This window comes from Anabas testudineus, chromosome 11 (genome assembly GCF_900324465.2).
Source record: "Anabas testudineus chromosome 11, fAnaTes1.2, whole genome shotgun sequence".
In the NCBI taxonomy this organism is placed as follows: domain Eukaryota; kingdom Metazoa; phylum Chordata; class Actinopteri; order Anabantiformes; family Anabantidae; genus Anabas; species Anabas testudineus.
The window spans coordinates 4,522,050-4,542,128 of record NC_046620.1 but is presented as its reverse complement, the minus strand read 5'-3'; the positions used below and the strand labels follow the sequence as shown (position 1 = coordinate 4,542,128).

Sequence of the window (20,079 nt, the reverse complement as noted above, 5' to 3'; positions counted from 1 at the left end):
GTACATGTTTTAGGCGTATGTGTGAATGTGAACGTGTGTTTCAGTTTATCGGTTTGTGTATGTAAAGCAGTTAAGACATACTAAAAACAAAGCAAAGAAGGGGGCAACAGTCGGAGGGTGAACAGGAAAGCAGGGTTAGATCAAAGATTATTAAATGATTATACTATCTATTTATTTGTATCTGTTTGCAAGCATGCAGTGGGGGTATTTTTGTACAAGCAGGGGACCAGAGCCAAAAACTGGAGCGCGAAGCCTGCTAAATAGGTGGACCTTTTTTTATTAATGCCATTACTCTCTCCATTGAGATGTAGACAGACAACAGGTGTAGCCACTGCAACATTAAGAGATTGCTGAAGCATTTCTTTTGCCGATGGCAGCCTTTGTGAACACAGTGACCCTGAAACATTCAAAACCACACTACCAGCCAGACAGCCACGCAGCCCGTCTGAGTCACTCTGAAAGAGCAATAACCCAGCCAGACGCAGAGACACAGCCTGAGACTGAGTGGAATGAGCAAGCACAGACTGTACTGCTTTTTGCCAGACACACACACTGATGCAGCCGGTAGAAAAGTTGTTTGTTGTTGTTTGTTTCTTTTGAATTTTCGCTGTCAGAGGTGGATCGAGCGCACCTGTTTCGAAGTGTAGCGTCCTTGAGAGTTTTAAAGCTGGTGATTCAAAGCACAGCAACAAACTGTGTCTAATATAATCTACAGATACTATCTGCTTTCTACTGAGTCATATCCAGAGATGCCGAGAGGAAACAAACACAGTGTTTGAAGTATTCGCTGAAAATGAGTTCGCACTATTAAAAAGCAGCACCAATACGATTAGAATATTTTTTAGAGAACAGGAGGTTAGCTTAAAGACTTGACAACACCTGTTTTGTTTGTTTTGTTTTTTTTTTGATTCTCCTCATTTCAAGGAATAATCAAATACAGCTGCAGACACTGGTTTAGATTGATTCATATAATTTAAAAAATTATCATCAAGACTTTGCAAAAAGTCCTGAGTAGTTACCCAAGGACAAGTGGGGATTAAATCAGGAACAAACTGTGTGGCAACAATAATTTAAATATGAACCGATTCCCAGATTTTATGTTAATGAACCAGTTTCTATGCTGCAAAATAAACAAGTGACAACTTCAATAAGGCAGCGAACTTATATGTAATAAATATAAAGAAATAAACGTCTACACAGGATACCTATAAGTTGTCACAACGTGCCACAGCACTACTCTACACCTGAATTTAAATTAAAGCCTTTATTTCTTGTGCATCTTCTTTTTTATGTCTTGATTGTATTTGACATCCACAGTCACAGCTGAACACTATGTTGTACTGTGGTGTACATAAAACCTTCAACATGCAAAAGATGAAACTGCAAAACAGAAGAGAAAATCAAAAACGAAAAATAGACTTTGTACTTACGGGTCATCTGTGTCGCTCTCTGTCTCGCTGTCAGCCCCGCCCCTGTCTGTGGGAGGATTGTCATTGGTCGGGGGAAGGCATGACGGCGAGCCCCTCTCCAGGTCTGGAGGGCCGGTCCGCCCTTCGCTCACCAGGGCGACACCACAACGAGGCTCTAGAAAACAAAAGCGGTTTATGTGGCAGTTAGCGAAGAACTTTTTGAAAGTGGTGCCATATAGTTAATGCATGCAGCTTGTGGATGGGTGGCTCTATTCTGGCCAACTGACTGTGGGAGGTGTGAGAAGCACTGATTATATCTATGTTATAATATTTTCCAGTAGTAAGAAGAACTCTTCATATAAGTTAAAGTCACATAAAGAACAAAAGGCATTTGTCCTTTAGTGATTATTAAGAATTTGGTGATTATGATCTGTGCATTAAAGAAGTTATTCAATGTCATATTTCCACCCTTATAGTGAGCCTGCATCCTTAACCTCCATTCAGGCTACAGCTTGTGTAAAACATCAATGAATGAGATGCAGTAAAGTACTCTCAATTCCAGTGATGAAATTGTCTTTGTCGAGAGCTTAATGATTCATTGACTAATAGAAAACCAAATGCCAAAAATTCTGATATTGATTAATTCTTTCACGCAAATAATGCCAAGAATACAACGATCATTTCATCTGTTGACTGGACAAAACAAACAATTTCAGATATTGAGCTTTGATCTCAACTCTAAACAACAACTAGTTTACAGCTCATAAAAAGAAAACTTAAATACAAATGTGAAACAGACACTGCATCCCTCAAATTAGCTTTCAGATTACTGAGTGTTCCCAACAGTCAAAATTAGTCTATGAATACATTTTTACCACTCCAGCCAATAAACAGTGTTATCAACAACATTACTGGAACTACATTGGTGTGAACACCAACTGTGCTGATTTGAAATTCAGTCGCAAATGTTTTGGGAAACACTGACTTGGCTGCTGGTTTGTCCAAACAACATTTGTACTTGAGTGTTTTTGGCAGTTGTTATTTGAGAAACATACTAAATAATATTTCCTGTTAGGATTACTTTATTTTGGGAACTACTTGTTTATAATATATTGTTATATACAGATATGATCAAACACTGTAAAATCAGACTTCCTTGTTCTGTCGTGTGGGTAAAAAGCCGTGATGTCACGTCCAGAGAAAAGCATTGGGGTCATCTGCTACCTTTGCTCTGATTGACAAGCTGTTGACCATCAGCAGGCTGGGCAGCCGCTCCTGATTGGCTGGGCTCCAAGAAAGGGACGAGCGAATGCCAAGGGAACACTGGCACCGACCGAGGCTCCACGTTGGTCCAAACTGTGGGAACACAAAGGGACAGAGAAGGGAAAGAGAGAAAGAGAGAGAGTGAAAAAGTGAAAAGTCATCATGTTTATCCTACTCCGTATCATGGACTGGAGACAGAAGGGAGCGCTCTGCCCTCTGGCAGCATGTGAAACTCTATGTGATCATCAGCCAGCGATGAGCTAAAGTGCTACTAAAAACTACACGTTCATAGAAAGTGCCAGAGACTGCAGAAGACCATGAATGGAGTTGTGTATTTAGCCACCTACTCGGGCCCCCCTCTCCAACCCAGAGACCATCCCTCAGGATAACGAACGCCGAGGTGTCATGTGTTGTGTGTAGTGATGAGGGAACCTGTTATTTTATCCACACAGATTCCAGACCCCTCGCTGTCTAGACTGCTGCCGAGCTTTGGACCCTGAACTGATCTGTCTCTGCAGTGGGAAACATTTCACGCCAAGAGAAACTACATTTGTAATTTGTCCATAAATCTCTATTACTACGACTTAGGGAGCAGTGTTACTGTTAGAAGCAGGATCACAACATTAATAGTATTTCTCCTGCTGACACTTCTGGTTTTTAGTGAAATGTTAACATGAATTTTGGGAGGTTTGCTATAGAATGTGGTACAGACACAATATAATAAGGTTTGATCCTGTAACTTTTCATTCAGCCACATTTTCAGGTGATTTACTGACATTATCATCTCAGTATTACTGGGCATTTAGTGCAAATTAGCAAATGTTAACATGCTAACACAGTAAATTTCGAAATGCTGGCAGCAGCGTGTTGGCATGGCACGACAAGACACATTTTATAGTTCCTCAAAATCATTTACTTCATATCATCACAATTCAATTAGACAAAGATCTGTTACTGCTAATACTAACACTACAACTACTAGTACTACCACCACATCCAATACTACTGATGAGTATTTTAGATTGAGAGTTGTTTCATTGTACTTCAGTAGTGTTTTATTGTGTACTAATAAATGTATTTAATGAAATTTTCTGCCTCAACAGACTGTCGGGCCTGAGTACAGATCGGGTTTTCACATGGCGGACATAAACTGGCTGTGAACTCTGCTGCAGTCCAGTTTCCAATTCCATTAATAATTCTGTAATAAAGTATTAAAATGGTCTATATATAGCTAACCATTTGCTGGTTATGGCTCATGTAAAATGGAGATCCAGATACTGCTGAGCTAGACGAGGAAAATGTAAATACACCCTGGATGTATGGCAGGAATTATTGGTTCATTACACACACTGTTCAATAAGTTCTCTTTAAAATCATGTCATATGACTATTAATGCTGCCCGGTAACCTTTGCACTCCTTTGCTACTTGCTGGCAGTTTATTTTGCTGTTTGCATGAGGAACTTGAACTGAGGAAGTGAATCTTATTCAAATGTTTTACACACGAAAAGACGCTTTCTTAAGGTAGACAAGACCAGAAATAGGTAGATGACATTTTTTAATTCAAGGCAGATTAACGTAACTGGGTTTGTTTTGTGTAGTGGCTGACACGACAAATATGAAAAGTTGGCAAATGTATTATTTATTAAGTTGAGCTTTAATTAGTGAGGTGTAAATAAGAGGGTACGGCAAACTATCAGAAACAAAAACTGATAAAACACTTTAAAAGTTCGGTGTTTGGGTGTGGTAGACCTAAATCTGAACATTGAATAAATTATAAAAACTTGTTTTCCAACTTTCAGTGCTTTGGATTTAAGACTAAATTCATAATAAAAATAAATCAACTTTACTGGCAGGAACAGCTTCCAGCTGAACGTAGCTAATGTTCTGAGACTAATCTGAACGAGCAGTGAAACAGGAAATGGTTTTAAAGCCAAAACTGTTTTATCTCTCTCGCGCGTTATTGTAGCAGCAAAGACACATGAGTCAGAACGCGACCTAATGAAAGCGCAAAATCGACACTCTTCAGCGTTTCCACCCACAGTTGTGGTCAAACTACAGCTAATTACTACTCAATGCGCCTAAATCTTCCACTCAGCCTCAATCGAGTTTATGGATTAAAATGAAACCAAAAGCATTAAAAGTGTAGGTAACGTGTTAGCATGTTTTAAATGTTAAGTCTTAACAAGTTCTGAGTATATATATTATCTTTAACTGCAATAAACAAATACACTGCTGTGTACAAATCTGTCAAAGTCTACTCCTCTAATTAACTACAAGGGCAGCAAATGTGTATTAGTCGTATTACTAATTATTCATTGACGTCCAGTTTGTAAACGTTTACTTCAGAAAAAAACAAATGGGCTTGAGCTTGAGAGCCGCAAACTAACTCACTAATGGATGTGATGGTGAGAAAACACCTAAAATAACACCAGCTTTATGTTTTAAGTGACTGAGTCATGATTTCTTTCCGACTTTTAACGGATACCACCTGCTGACACCGTGGAGAGGTGAGGCATGAATATTCCAGTGTCAGTGGTGAGTTGTGAAAAACATCAGAGGCAGAAACACTTCTCAGATATCCATTTGTCTCTTGGTTTACTTGAGGGCGCTGACAGAGATGACTAGTGAGAGGCAGCAGTGATAAAGAAATACACCTGATGGGGTGAGCAAATGTCTGTGCTACTCAGATGTACATATCCACCTGTCCTATGGTGCCATTTTATTTCCATATAATGGATCTAAAAGCATTAATGAAGTTACTAAGCTGTGTAACAAGATGGGTCTCTCTTCTTCTTCTTCTTCTTTTTCACTGAAGGCTGCAGATGTACTCAACGAGAGCAATAATGAAACCTGTGATGCTAATGCAGCTGCACTTGAGCTGGGCTATATTTAGGAGAGAGAACTCAGCTGTGGGGCCTCCACTGCCTGTGTTTGTTTCTGGGCCCGCTGTGGCTCTAGGTGTTTTTAAAAAATGTATGGCGGAGGAAACGTTATGCTACAGGGGCAGGTGGCTGTTAGCAGCAGTGCGAGGGATGTGAGAGAGAGAGAGAGAGAGAGAGGAATAAAAGTGCGCTCTGGTAATCAGCTCAGGCCTCAACGCTTTACTGCGCTAATTCTACCGGTGGAAAGAGTGTATCCATGACAACACGCCAGCAATACGATTACTCCCTTTTCTGCTGAGAGCCATGAAATACATTCACATCACGCTGGACCTGCCCTTGATGCCTTGTCTGAGGTTGTTGATTGTCTGGAACACCATGTGTGTGTGGAAGAGGAGGCGTGAATGTCCTTGTTGCTCTCTGCACTCGTGCTCTCAGTCTTGCGTGTCTAGACATGTCAATATTCTCGCCCTTTTAATGTTTCAGTGAAACACTCCTTATCTTGCTCTCGCACACACACACACACACACACACACACACACACACACACACACACACACGTATATATAAAGAGGACGACGCCTGCTGCAGATGCACAGTCACACACAAACACACACTGTCACTACATAAACTGAGTCACAAATTACACACAGTGAGCAGCAGGTCTGGGTGACTGATCTTTGAGCCTTAGAAAAATAGTAGTTCCACCGTAAAACATCTTAATTATTTGAACCTAGTCAAGAAGTTATTTAATCAGAAAAAGGTGTAATATTAAATATTAAAATTAGGAATTCAAACACTCTTTCTGATTGTTGAACACATTTTCTGTAGCTGCAGACATTCAATTGAATTATCATCTGTTTACCTCCTTGTTCTAGGAAACCTCAATATAAACTGTGAAACTCAGCAACCTATAAATTACCAATATCTCTCAAATTCCTGCACAATTATTGCACTTTCAATTTTCAGATTCAGAAAGCGTTGCATCAGAATGATACACAATGAGATATTATTCATTTTAACAGGAAACCACCTTCCTTATTCAAATATTCTAAGTTTCTAACGTTTCTGAGTTTGGCCATACTGTGCTATCGCAAGGTTGGCATGGAAACAAGCATACATTGTACGGTGAACCCACCACCAACACCTCCAACTCTCGGTGGCCAGTTTTCTTACATCAAGTACAGCCAGTGTTTTAACTTCGCACACAAATCCCACAAAATATTTACACGCTTGAAAAGCAGGTGCATTAACCCACGGACAATTCTGTGTTTCTTTTACAGCACAGCTCGTATTGTAGAGAATAAGTAGATGATATGATTTAAAAAGTAAACGATAAACATGACATAAATAAATATACTGTTCCTCCCTAAAATACAGAAATCCACAAGCAGGATGTGAAATGGACTGGAGCTCAGGTCAAAAATGCCCCTAAATGTTATAAAATATAAACAGCTTCACCTACTGTATGTTTAATTTACCTTTATGGAATCAACTGTTATATGTCTGTATGTTATTGCCAAAAAGGAAAAAACAACTCCCATTCAAACACATCCATAAGAAACATTTATACCATTTTGTATACCATAGTACATTTAGGGTTCAACATTTTATTGCTAATAAATTTTAATAGCAATAAAAATCCTCTTATTAACGTCAGTATGTGCTAAAAAGGCAGCAAAAATGTCCTGAATATGGCTACTTTTTTACACTGCAAGCAAACAATAGTAAAGTATACATGAGTCATATCCATAGCACTCTGATGACACTCCTGTAACTCGAGAGAGATAATGAAAACGAGAAGTACTAGGCTAGAGTACATAAGATCCAGCCTGCTCATCCCTTTCTACAGCACGCCAGAAGAGTGGCTCAGCAGACTTTGCATCTGACAGGAGCAAAGGTCAAGGCTACAGTGCCATCATGATCTCCCCTTCCCGCTCCCCATCCTTCCTTACCTGTCCCTGGACGACCCATGATGATTTGCTTGCGTGGAGCAGGGTGAGGCGACTCAGCTGGCAGTATGAGTGGCAGCAGGGCAGTCGGCGTGGGGTGACAGGCTACCGGCTGTGGCAGGGCTCCCCCAGAGGTGTCCTGGTGTCCCTCAGGTTTCCTCTCTCTCTCCCTTCCTCCAGAACCAGAGGAGGACAGGACTGATCCCAATGACGTGGATACTGACCCAGGAGTAGAGGGACTGGATAAGGCAGTATGGCCTGCAGTGGCTGGAGTCAGGGACTGGGGGGGAGTGTCAAGAAGGTGTTTTTAGTGTTTGCAGAGAGCTCACTAAAATATTATGGTGAATATAGTTATAGATAGTCTACTCAAAATTCAGATTTTTTTCTTCACTTTCAATATTTTTTGTTCAACTTTAAAGTCTGTTATATTAAAATTATACATTATACATTTCCCAGGTTACAATATTCAAACAACATTCTGAAGAGGTAAGACTAGCTTTTACAGAATCAGCAAAAAAGAAATACTGAAGCCGAATTTTAAGTATTCTTATATTTTTATGAGCTAATAAATTGTTATAGTTGGAATATAAGATTACATGTAAGTGATCGTATGTTGTTCATATGGCCAATCTTTATATTCATACACAACGATTCAAAAAAGTAGTGACTTACTGAGCTGGAGGTGACCAAGACAAGAGTGGATGTAGGGTTGCGCAGGAGAACTGCACCATTCGTGGTGGCCCCATTGATGGGGACGGGGGCCTGCAAGCCTGGAGAAGCTGTGTGTTGGGGCTGGCTGTGTTCTCTAGACCTACTTCTCTCTCTTCTTCCAAAAGGCCCATCAGGGAACTTGGCCAGGGGGACATCTGGGTTGCGGACAATGACTGGGGAATCGCGAAGGGGCACATTGCGGCGTGGTGATGGTTCTTGGGGAAGTGGGGAGGGAGGAGTGGGTGAAACCAGCATTGGCGGTGGCGTGGAGGCAGCAGAGGAAGGTGGCCGACTGGTAGCACTACGGGGTCGGGAGAAGGACGGGGTTGTGGACTGACTCTGTGGGGAGAGGACTCTGAAGGCAGCAGGGCTGTGTCCCTGGGCTGGTTCTCCTACGCTCACCAGTTGATGTTGCTCAGACTTGGTCTGATAGTCCTGGACTGTGGTCAATGTAGGAGGCGGGTGGGTTTCGAGCTTCCTCTTGCTGGGGCTCATAGGGACTGTAAAAGTGAGACTGGTCTGAAATGTGGGCACAATCCCTGACAGGTGACGTTCTCGTTCAGCACCTGGTGTTCCTATCTTAGTGCCGCTGAGCTGGCGAGGGCGGCGTGGAGTAAGTGGGGGTGGAGCAGTAATAGGGCTGAAATTGGCAGGGCGGAAGCCAAAGAGCGGAGAGGGAGAGGGTGATGGGGTAGGGGAGAATGGTGATTGGTTGGAAATAGGGGAATATGAGGGTGTGCCTGAGCGGGAGCCTCCAAGGGAAACCAGCATGGTTGCTGCTTCGCACTCATCAAAATCAAAACGAGAGAGGTCTTGGGGGAGAAGGGAGGGAAGGACAAGGCGGGGACGAGAGTCGCCTCCACGGCTGCTGGCTTCGCTGCTTTCCCGGGATGTCTCATCCCAGTCAAACTCTGTGCTAGCTCTCCCACCACTCATTCGGAGGTCTGATGGTGTCAGGGTCCCTGTGCTGCTAGCTCCTCCCCGATCCCGACCACCTCCGCTGGCTTCCATCTCCTTGGTCCTCATTGAGAGGTGTCTCGAGCAGTATCCTCGGCGCTGAGACTCCTTGGAGCAACCCTCCCTGGAGCACAGCCTCCTCCACTGCTTCCCGTTAAATTTCTTACGAATGCCTGTTGGCGTACACACCACATCTCCCTTTTTGTACTTCTGCTGGGCAGCTGTCAGTGGGGTGCGAGAGCGCGAAGAGGAGGACGAGGTTGAACCAGATCCTCCGCCACCTGCTCCTCCACTGGAGGAACTTCCTCCTGAGACCTTTTCTACTCTTGCAGAAGATGCAGTTGAAGAAGAGATAGGTGGGAGAGGAGGGAGCTGGGGAGTGGTAATGACAGTGCCAGCTGGCTCAAGGCCTAACAAGACGGATGAAGGAGGTGGGTTTGGGTTCAAGGTCAGATGGGCAGCGTGGATACCAAGGCTCCGCACCATAGATAGGTGGGGGTGGGGATTGAGGTAGCCAGGTGGGGGCTTAGAAACAATGTGGCGGTGCTGAGGAACTGGCATTGGTTTGGCCCCAGGTATCATTGTCCCCACTGGGACCATGTTAAAGTGGGACACCTCCATGTCTTCCTCAGGGGTGAGTGGCATGTATGAGGGTTGTTGTTGCTGTTTTGCACTGTTCTCCCTTTCTCGCTCTCTTTCCCTCTCTCGTTCCTGTTTTCTCTGGAGGTCCCTCTCTCTCTCAAAGTCTTTTTCAATTTCCCAATCTCGCCCAGGGGCCAAACTGAGGACTGACGCTGGAGTTACTGGAGTGGTAATGTTGTGGCACGATGTGGAGGAAACAGGGACTATGCCGGGGTAGGGCATGCCTCTCCCCAACACTGATCCCACTCCTGGGGTCATCCCCCGGCTCAAACGGCAAACCTCCTGTTCCACGTCCACCTCCTCCCTGTCTTCTCGCTCCCTTTCCTTGTCTCTAACCACATCTTCACCCTCTCGTCCTCCTCCAGAGGGCAAATCCAAATCCCAAGGTGGCACAAGAAGGCGGAGTGTTTGTCGGGAGACCCACACCGCCTGGGTAGCACCAGCTGCCCCTCTGCCATTGTCGTCCTCCTCCACAGAGTGAGGTCTTCCCTCAGACAGTAAGACACGGTAGCGGTTTGCCACAGCAGGATGAGTGTCTACCTTGGTCACAACACCTTCTCTGTACCACTGCCACTGTCCCTCACTGCCCTCCTCATTGCCAAATGGTACACAGACTCGTGTTCCAATAGGAATTGGATGAACACCAGGAGGTGGGGCATCTAATATAATGTCTACCACCCCTGGGGGACTATCATGTTGATACGGGTAACGGCACAGCGTCTTCTCCCCATTCAGTTGCACCTCCAAGCTTCCAAATTCACCACTGACCTTACGGACAACTCCAGCCCGGAACACCAAATCTGAATTCCCCACTTCATTTCTCCTTTCCCCTCCTCTCTCCTCATTATTCCTTCTCCTGAGCTGGCGGGCGAGGACACGCTGATTCTTCAATCCTTTAGCCAGAGCATCGGACAGTGCATCAGGGAGACTGGATTGTGTGTGTGCAGACATCTGTGTGTCACCAACTACCTCTAGGTCAGCGGAGTGCTCGCTGGCTGTGTCTGTGGAGGAACAGCGGGGCAGGGGGCTGGGTGACACTCGATCTGCATCTCCTCCAGACCTTTCCTTCTCCCCTCCTAGCAATAGGTTAGGGGGTCCTGGGGAGCTGTCCTGATGCCCATCCCTGCAAGTGGCCCTGATGTGGAAGTCATCCATCAGACTCCTACCCTGACTGTTGCCATCAGGGTGTGAGAGACTGATGTCACTTCCTGAACCTGATGACCCATGGTTGAGGACCCCGCTGCTCTGAGGAAGAGGAGAGGGATTGCTGGAGGCAGGGTTGCTATAGTTACCAACAGTAGTCGCTGAGCAGTGTTCAGAGGTGTACTTCTTCTTGGGAACGCGAGCCTTGAAGGTGGCTGTCTTCCGGTTAGAGGAAGGATTTGGGCTGCTGTTGGCGCTTGGTGTACTACTGTTACTACAGCTGCTACCACCACTGTCACTGTGGCTGCCACCGCTCACAGCTGACCTCCCTGATCTGTCATCTGAGGTTGTCGACAATTTCCCAGAATCCATCATAAGTGATACTGTCGACTCTGACAGCCCTTCTCTGTGAAACCCTTCCCCGTCCGAGGAGTCCCGTGCCCTTATTGGATCCGCCTGAGGGGACTCCAATTGTGAATTAGAAGAAAAAGTAGCGGATGAAGTTCGATTTTGTGGGGATCTGCTTCTGTCTCTGTTTTCATCTGAGTCTCTCTTCTCTCCTCCTTCTGGGGCATCCCCCGCTCCTCGACGCTTCCCCCCTTTAGCCCGGGTGGAGGGAGGAGAACGCCGGCCCTGCTTTTTTATCGGCTTCATCTTTTCATCTAGCTTGCCTTTTCTCCAAACAAGTCTTTTTATTTATTTATCCCACAGATTCTGCTTGGCGTTCCTCTCTTGCTCTGCCTTGTTTTTTATTCTCTTCTCTCCTCTCCTTTCCTTTCTCTCTATTTTCCTCCTCTGCCAGGGCTTCCCTCTCTCATCCTGTCTTGTCTTTGTTGCACGACTTCGGCGCTGGCCCACCTTATTCCAGAGACTCTGAAAGAAAGGGAACAGGCAGTGTGGTTTACTCATGTGGCAAACACTTTCAGACATGCACAAAACAAATTCACCGCACAAATTACCTGGACGGCATAGAGAAGAGACTAATTGAATCAAAATCAAACATCTTTGAAAACATTTGTTCCATCACATTAACTCAAAATAAAAGCAAGACAGAGGGAACTCGTCATTAAAGACGTCATACAAAATAACGGTAGTAAACATGAAACATTATTTTAAAGAAATATATTCCCTGCTAAATGATGCTCCACCGTACTAGAGTAGCTATGAACATGACTCATCTACAAATTCATTACACATTAATTCATTACATAACAGGTTCTACTCACATTACACAAAGCCTGCATCCATACCAGGTACACACTGAAAACAGGAGGCCATATTGTAGGGTAAACACAAAGTAGACTTACAACACAGTATGGAAATAGTGAGGAGCACTTTGCAATTTGCCCAGACAAGCCTTTGTGCATGCACTCCTCTCACACACACACTACTTGTTGGCCGGGGCCGTAGAGGCGGGGGAATTCCTTCTTCGCTCGCATACTGAAACCCTCCCTTTCTCTCTCTCACTCCCTCTCTCTCTCCGTGGCGACCTTTATCTATGTATTTCAAAGCAGACTCAATCCGCCCCTACAAACTCCATTTCCTGTGGAAGACCATTACCTAACTTCCCATTACTTTATTCCTCCCTCTCTCTCTCTCCCTCATTGCTACTATTACACGTTCATTCTTATCCCCTGCCTGCGTTTTCTCTTCTCTCCGATATCGATTTCTACCTCTCATCTCACTCTTTCTCTCCTCTCCTTCCCTTTAATCTCTATCCTCATTTTGTGCTGCAGTCATCCAGAAAAGCAGAGTTGTTCCGAATAACTGTTATTCCACACCGGAGTCATTCAGTGCTGCTCTTAGCCATGCCAAAATCATTCAGAACATCTCCTATTCTACACTAGACTCATTCACAGTTCTGCCTCCATTTAGAAAGTATAACAGATTGATTTTGCTGACTTGTTGAATGGGGGACTGTTGTCATTTAACTGGTTTGTTTGCTGTTTGGGTGATTCGCGTGGGACTTGCCTCAGGTTCTAGCTGCTGTGCTCTCTGCCTCATTTCTTCCAATACAAGAGGCTCCACCGAGCTACAAGTGCCAGAAAGATGTTAACAACAAGTGTATAAGAGGGAGAATCAACACAGCCCCTATATGAGCTGTCATCCTTTTGAAATTTCTCTCCAACTGTGATATTCACTGTCAAACTGTTCTGGATTGATGTCTGTCAACCACCACTAGGCATGTCTACTTGTCACTGACTGTTTGACTGGCTGTTAACTTTGTGTTTGCCTGTCTATTCCTCTTTCTACATCCGTTCTCCAGCCAGTCTCTTTCTTTCTTTCTTTCTTTCTCTGTGTCCGCCTTGTCTGTGAATGCCTGCATTGATTCAGGTCCTTTTAATATCTGCCACATCACATCGGCTGGAGAGAATTCCATTTTCAGAGATGAGTGTCGCCTGTTTCAAGGCCACACACAACAAACATCTATGTCATGGTAGTTGATAGTGTGCACAGAGAACTAGAGAGCTCACAGCCATCACTGTGCTCTATGTAAATCCCTATTTAGGACAGACAGCCGTAGAGCAGGCACCATAAAATAATTTGGCAGTCAGCCTTACTTGGTCACGATAGAGGTATGCTACGTGTGTTTACTCAGTAGTGCACTGTGTACAACAGCTGGTGTCAGAGTCATGAGTCTAATGATAACAACTTAAAGACAAACTGATGCAATTTACACTGCCCTCGGTGAAATATGGAGCAGGAAAACTCTTAGAGGAGCTATGACAAGCCTGCGCCTCCTGTGCTTCGCGTCCGGTGATCGAGGCTGCGCTCTTTCTGCTCATCAAGTACACATGAAGTGCAGGGTAACAAGTTCAGTCATGTTATAAATGCAGAAAAGTGTTTACCCACTTGTGTAGGTTGACATGAATGCATAACAAACATGACTGTAGCCAGCATTAAGCTGATGTAAGTCATGTGAGGTGAGAAAAACACCAGCGGCTGCCTTACTAGAAACACAGCGTTGGCTCAGTGACTGTCCTGACTGTTTAGTCACACTTATTAGGTCAACTAGTTATGTTTTTACAATAGTGCTAAAACACACCGACATCCACTCTAGTAACATGTCATTTATTAATATATAAGTATAAAGTGAGTCAACCTGATCATGTTGAGGCTGTGAACACATAGGTTGATGTCATAAATTCACTATAATAATCCCACAGGGGACCTCCACAGAGTCCAGTAGTAAACTTTTACAGCTCATTCAGTCTATAACGGTATATTTCTATCCAAATGATCATTTTAACTTGTTTATTTCTGACTCTTTAGTGAAGTAGATGTTTAAAAGTTGGGGCATTGGCAGAGGCCGTCTTAAAAGTGTATAACAGGATTACTACACTACTTTGTAAACCATAGGGCCATGGTGTATAAATAAATGCACATCATGCAGAGTAGATAACAGCTGTTAAAGTTTATCTAGACGAGGCCCAAAGCACAAAATGCAAAATAGAAAAAGGGGGATGTCGTCACCTCTGGTTTAGCTGGATGGTGCCGTATGTGTCAAGCCCTCGTAGTACCGCGATTACTACCAGCTCTACTCCACAACACAGCAGGCCGTGACGTGCAGCCACCAGGCCTCGACTACACACAAGGCCGCTTGGAAATCCTCTGCTCCCTGTCACCGGGTAATAACCGCTTTAATAGACAATTTGACCCTTAATACAACGCAATACGTCGCATATTCCCTGCGCTGTCTGACAGATGAACGCCTTAACTTTATCAATCCACTCCAGACACCAGGCAAAAGTCGCTTGTTTGGCCCATCCGACAGTGACAGTCGTCTGAAGTCAAGCCCAAAGCTGTCCTGTCAACTTTGTGCGGAGCCTCGTCGTCGTTTGCATTAATAGAGCCGCAAATAAAACAGGGAGAAAGTGTGACACCAACTAGTCCAAGGAGAAGGCCCGAAAACACACTAATTCACGGAGCCACGTTGAATTTACGCAGAAAGAGGAAGAAAATCAGTCAGTGCAGGACCAGAGGAAGAGTTTGGAGCTCTGACTCCACAGCTGACACAGAACAGTTGTTCTGGGAAGTCCAAAGGCGGTGATGGCGTTGAATTTATTTCTAGTGGAAAAGTTTCCAGCTCACTATGTCTCGGCGCACCGCTCCCTTTTTTTACGCAGAAGACACCCAATCCGCCCTCTGCTCCTCTCCGTAGGCCGTAAAGATATCGGGGAAATACGCTGATGAGCTCAGCTGCTAATACTGTTTATGATCAGCGTTAGCAGCTCGGCAAAAGCACAACAAGCCCGTACTGCAGTGCTGCAGGAGAAAGATTTGTGGCCAGCTTATACTCACCACAGCTGACAAGAGTGGCCCGCTGTGCTTCTCCTGTTGAGGCCGCCGGGTACAATAAGGCAGGGTGGCCAGTCGTCCGCAGCTGACAATTAGCGGTCGTTCATGTTTCTCCGGCAAAGCAACTTAAAAGGAGGAAAAACTAGTGCCCTGTACATTCTACACTACAGTCGCAAAATGGTGAATGAAGCCTCAAAGCCTTGACAGCCAGGCCGCGCAGCCAATCGCCGGACACGAACGGATACAGTAGCCAATAGGATTCCAAAGAAATGGAGCGGGGGCGGGGCCGCATGTCAAAGTAAATTTGATCGACGCAGCACCGCGGCCAATCGCCGTGTGGGAACATGGAACAGCTGTTGGGAGAGGGAGGCTGCGGCGGCCAATAGGGCTCCTCTGTGGGCGGGTCCTCGACTTTACACTGGCACGCAGGACAGGAATGAAATCTTTGTCTTCTGCTGTCTTCTGCTTTTATTTGTGTGCAAACATGAAGACGGGAGCCTAGACGAAGGGGAAGGGGCTGTCTGTCCTCTCAAAACAGGTTAGATTTCCTTTAATGGACAGAAGATCCGTGACATGACATGTCAAATGAAACAGAAATCAACGTGTCATCTCCCAAACTTCACTCACACGCGCTCTTATAGCTTAAACAAGATGCTATTGACGTATTAGTATTAGACTTCTCAGTGCAGTGTCTCCACTGTGACCTATGTAAGCCACAGGTTGAGTGTAGTTTCAACAAGAACCACAGAGAACACCAACTCCCAGGTTCCCCTGCTTCACCTCTCACCCTCCCTCTCTCTCTCTCTCCTAACCAGCCAATCAGACGAGCTCTGAGCTGGAGAGCATCCCTGAGTCCCGCCTTCCCAGCCAATCAGGACAGCTGCTGGAGGCTATACGTCACCAGAGCAGCGTGTGATTGGCTGAGAGGCCTGGGGTCTGCAGGCCAATGACCGAGTGCTGCGGTGAGGTCATTATGCTTGTTGCCATCAGCTTGGCCAAACAGGAAGAGTGAAACCCCAGTGAGTAAGTTGGTCCAAACATGGGATTATGGTTCCTAAGACACTGACCCATATACACCGTGGGCCTCCCTGTGCACACACACACACACACACACACACACTCACACACACAGTGTGTGCGTGCAGAGAGGCGTGCATGTGTACAAGCAGGTACAGGCTGTAATACACTGAAGAATACAAGACAACATGCAAACAGGCTATAAAAACATGCACACGAATATGCTCATGCACAGACGGCGTGCATGTGCAAACAACACAGTGGCACCCTGCTGTGATTTCATAAGACACTAATGGTGTGTGCATCGCTGTGTAGCACTGCGACACACTCTTCTATAGCTTACAGGCACAGATGGCGAGTTTGGTCAATGATGATACAGAGCTCGCTGGCTGCGGCATTGCAGTCTGCCTGGCACACACACACACACACACACACACACACACATGCATATGCACACAGGCGAGCGGGTACACTTTCCACAGCTACACACAACTGGGCGCATGCATACAAGCGAGTACCTACACACACATAGCAGGCGCAGTAGAGTTATAACATGCCTGGGCGTTACATAAGCTGTACGTGTACTGGAGCACACACGCACAGACACGCACACACATGCAGACGCACACACTGCGGCCAGCCCTGTACAAGCACACACACAAAAATACTCACTTTTTTGTATATTGTGCAGACTATAGAGGATTATTGAACGTGCAAACACAGAGACACGCACTGTTGCACGTACAACAAAGTGCAGCAGGTTTATTATTAGTATTTAATTTGCATTTCTACACACACACACACACACACACACAAGCTCTGTGTTTATGTGCTTAGTGTAAGCACTTAATGGCCATTCCATGTACAAAATGTATATAATAAATCAAATGCACGACACGCACACATGTAAGTGCGGAGCGAGGGTGATCTCCAGACATCTTCCACGCCCCTCATAGTGAAGCACTGCAGTCTCTGTCTCTCTCTAACTGACTGTTCATTCACTGTAGACAAGTGTGTATTCAGAAATGTAGGGCGAGTACAGCGAGCACGCAACTTTGAGGGGTGGCTGGTTTCATAAGGCGCTGTCGAGAGACGTTAGAGAGAGAAGGAGACCTGAGATTTAAGTCTCAGAAAAGCTTTAGAATGAGGCTGGAAAAGCAAAGTGTGAAGAAGAGTTTAGTGTTAAAAGGCAGGAGTGAAACAGACAGTGAGGAGAATTATCAAAGACAGGCTGTTGCACCGAGAGAAAGAGGGACATGAATCATGAAAGTGACAGAGACAGCAATGAAAAGGGAGACAAAGAGCTCAGGAAGACAGAGGCATAGAGAGAAAGGGCCACAGAGGCAGACTCTGTGGCTGAGAGCAACTCTTTGCTGCAGAAATCGAGCTGTTTGTGAATGAGCACGATAAATCCAGCTGGTATTAGCACCTCGGAGCACTTTCTAAGAATGAGGCGGAGAGCTGCAGCTAAGCCCCCCAATCCCAGTCACTTTACACTAAAAGCATTATGGCCACTTAACCGCTAAACGGCTCCAGGGACCCTGCACTGGGCCTGACCCAACACTCTAACACTCTCTAATTCAAGTGTGTGTGTGTGTACACATCGAGAGAGAGAGAGCGCAATGAACCAGATAAGTCCAACTTTACTCCTCTCCACCCTGGCCAACGTTTTGAGGTTGAGTACATGTACAGTAGATTTAACAGCCTGCACCTGCTGCTGTGAATAATGAAATCTGAGATGAGTGTGCAGTCACTCGCAGCCGCTGCCTGTATTATATCCACCTGGTGTCAGCAGAATAACGTGTATCTCAAAGCATTTTTATCCCACTATCATGGAGTTGACTGCATTTTGTAATTGTAAACAGAAAGTGATAAACAGGTTGGCTTGTCATGCTGGACTGTGCGACACGGTTGAGAGGTCCAGAACAACTGAGCTGTGGTGGAAGAAGTGCTAAGATTAGTGCTAACAATAACCCAGTGTAAAAATACCCTGTTATAAGTAAAGGTTTGATTTCAGTTAAGCTTATTCAAAAGTGTAGTATTATAAATGAAATTCAAAATAAAAAGTACTGATTGTGCAGAATGACGCTCTTCGGAGGGTTGCTGCAAATACTAATACGTTTACATATACATTTATACACTACATATATATATATATATGTCTGTCAGACGCCTGTAGTGCAGTAAAAAGCATCGTAAAATAGTTCAAGTCCCCCAAACTAATACTTAAGGTTTGTACTTTCCAACACTGCATCAAGTAAATTCACCACATTTATGTTCTAATAGTTTTGTAAACACTGTTTTTGTTTTCTTTTGACAGAATTGGACACGTGTCCATTAAAATAAACTCTGAAGTGTTTCCTTATCTGTTCACCGTGCTGTGTGGAGATACACTAAACATAAAGTTAGAACATGAAGTTTGAAATAAAGGCCTCACGTGTATTATTTTGCTTCTCGTGGCAAAGCTGGTACATTTAAATTGTCTAATGCTGGACATAAGCAGGAAGGTGAAGACATTTTAATACAACAATAACAACAAACAAAAAAACAGGGGCATCTGGTGGCTGGATGTCGAATGGCAGGTGGCAGTTTCCCACTGTGACGCGGTTACAATCAATCTGGTCTCAACACTCGAGCTCCCTGTAGATCTAAGAACTACGTTTAACGTCCTTTTATCCAGTCTGTGAATCTGTGAAGCTCTTGAGTCTCCGAATTCAAATCTGACTTATAAAGGTACTGGAGAGGCAGCGTTCTCCATCTTTGCCCCTGAAGTGTGGAGCCTCCTCCCAGCAGTGTCTTTTAAATATCAGCTTTTAAACGAAGCTTCGTTTTACGGTTGTTTTCTTTTAATTTATTTATTTTTTAGCACTGATTCTTGACGTCTTTCGTGGCAGTTACCTCTAGACCTCAGTAGATGGCGGCATGCTGTCTGTGTAAAATGCACTGACTTCAAATCAAATGATCCAGGATGCTGTGAAGACACCGCTGATATTTTTGGAACTCACTTTCACAGACACTTAATTAGGGAGCTGGAAACTAGCACTAAATTAATTCTCACTTCTTGCATTTGGAATCAATTTGCATATAACTAGTAAGTACTGTAGGTGGAGGAGAGACATTGTGAATAGAAATATGCTTAACAGGAACTTTATGTGACTGTGAATCCACCATTTGATATGTCCAAGGACTCTTCAACATGTGGACTGGACAGATGTGTGCAGCGAGTGGACAACCCACTCTATCAGCTGAGTCACAGCAGCCCCGTGTTGGGAAATGAGAACATATTGATGAGGCAAAAGATCTGCGCCAGAGCGTGTACATGTTACAACTAGCATATGTTATGACTCTCACAGATACGGCATCGTTATTACCGAGGATAATAACGATGCTCTGCCTCCACACATACTGCTGAACAGGTACCGAGCTGTCAGCTGGTAATCCTCGACACCTACCCTGTGAGATCTATCTCAATAAAACTGTTGGCTTTGGGGTCTGTTTTAGAATTTATTATTCATTTACTTTAACCTTAACAGTAATTGGGTGTGTTTGAAATAATGCTTGTCATAATGTTGAACAACGAAATTGGAACTAAATACTTCATACATGTAATTAATGACAATTAATGACATACATAAAGTGCTGAATAAGAAAATATCATCTATTGTTTATTACACCCACTCATACATGAAGTCAGTTTCACACTTTCTTTTACCTGTTTATAACTCACGTAACTTGAAATATTATATCATTCGGTTTTAAATGTTTCAGGTCCAGAGTTCTCACCATGAGTCCCAGCAGGAGCCCGG

General features: G+C 44.5%; 1 protein-coding gene across 6 annotated transcripts in view; it reads right to left on the bottom strand.

Annotated features, from left to right (window-relative positions):
• cica (capicua transcriptional repressor a) overlaps positions 1 to 15,446 on the bottom strand; it is a 28,625-nt gene extending 13,179 nt beyond the window's left edge. For 3 of the 6 annotated variants that reach the window (XM_026350057.1, XM_026350060.1, XM_026350063.1), the window contains exons 1-5: positions 15,260 to 15,446; positions 8,177 to 11,830; positions 7,508 to 7,784; positions 2,634 to 2,765; positions 1,431 to 1,584 (exon numbers count right to left, since the gene is read on the bottom strand). In XM_026350057.1, coding sequence (XP_026205842.1) covers positions 1,431 to 1,584; positions 2,634 to 2,765; positions 7,508 to 7,784; positions 8,177 to 11,611 — 3,998 coding nt within the window. In that variant the 5' untranslated portion in view covers positions 11,612 to 11,830; positions 15,260 to 15,446. Of the gene's footprint in view, positions 1 to 1,430; positions 1,585 to 2,633; positions 2,766 to 7,507; positions 7,785 to 8,176; positions 11,831 to 12,183; positions 14,171 to 14,431; positions 15,158 to 15,259 lie in introns of those variants that run through there. The other 3 variants (XM_026350061.1, XM_026350059.1, XM_026350058.1) reach the window with 3 other exon arrangements.
• Between the last annotated feature and the right edge of the window lie 4,633 nt (positions 15,447 to 20,079).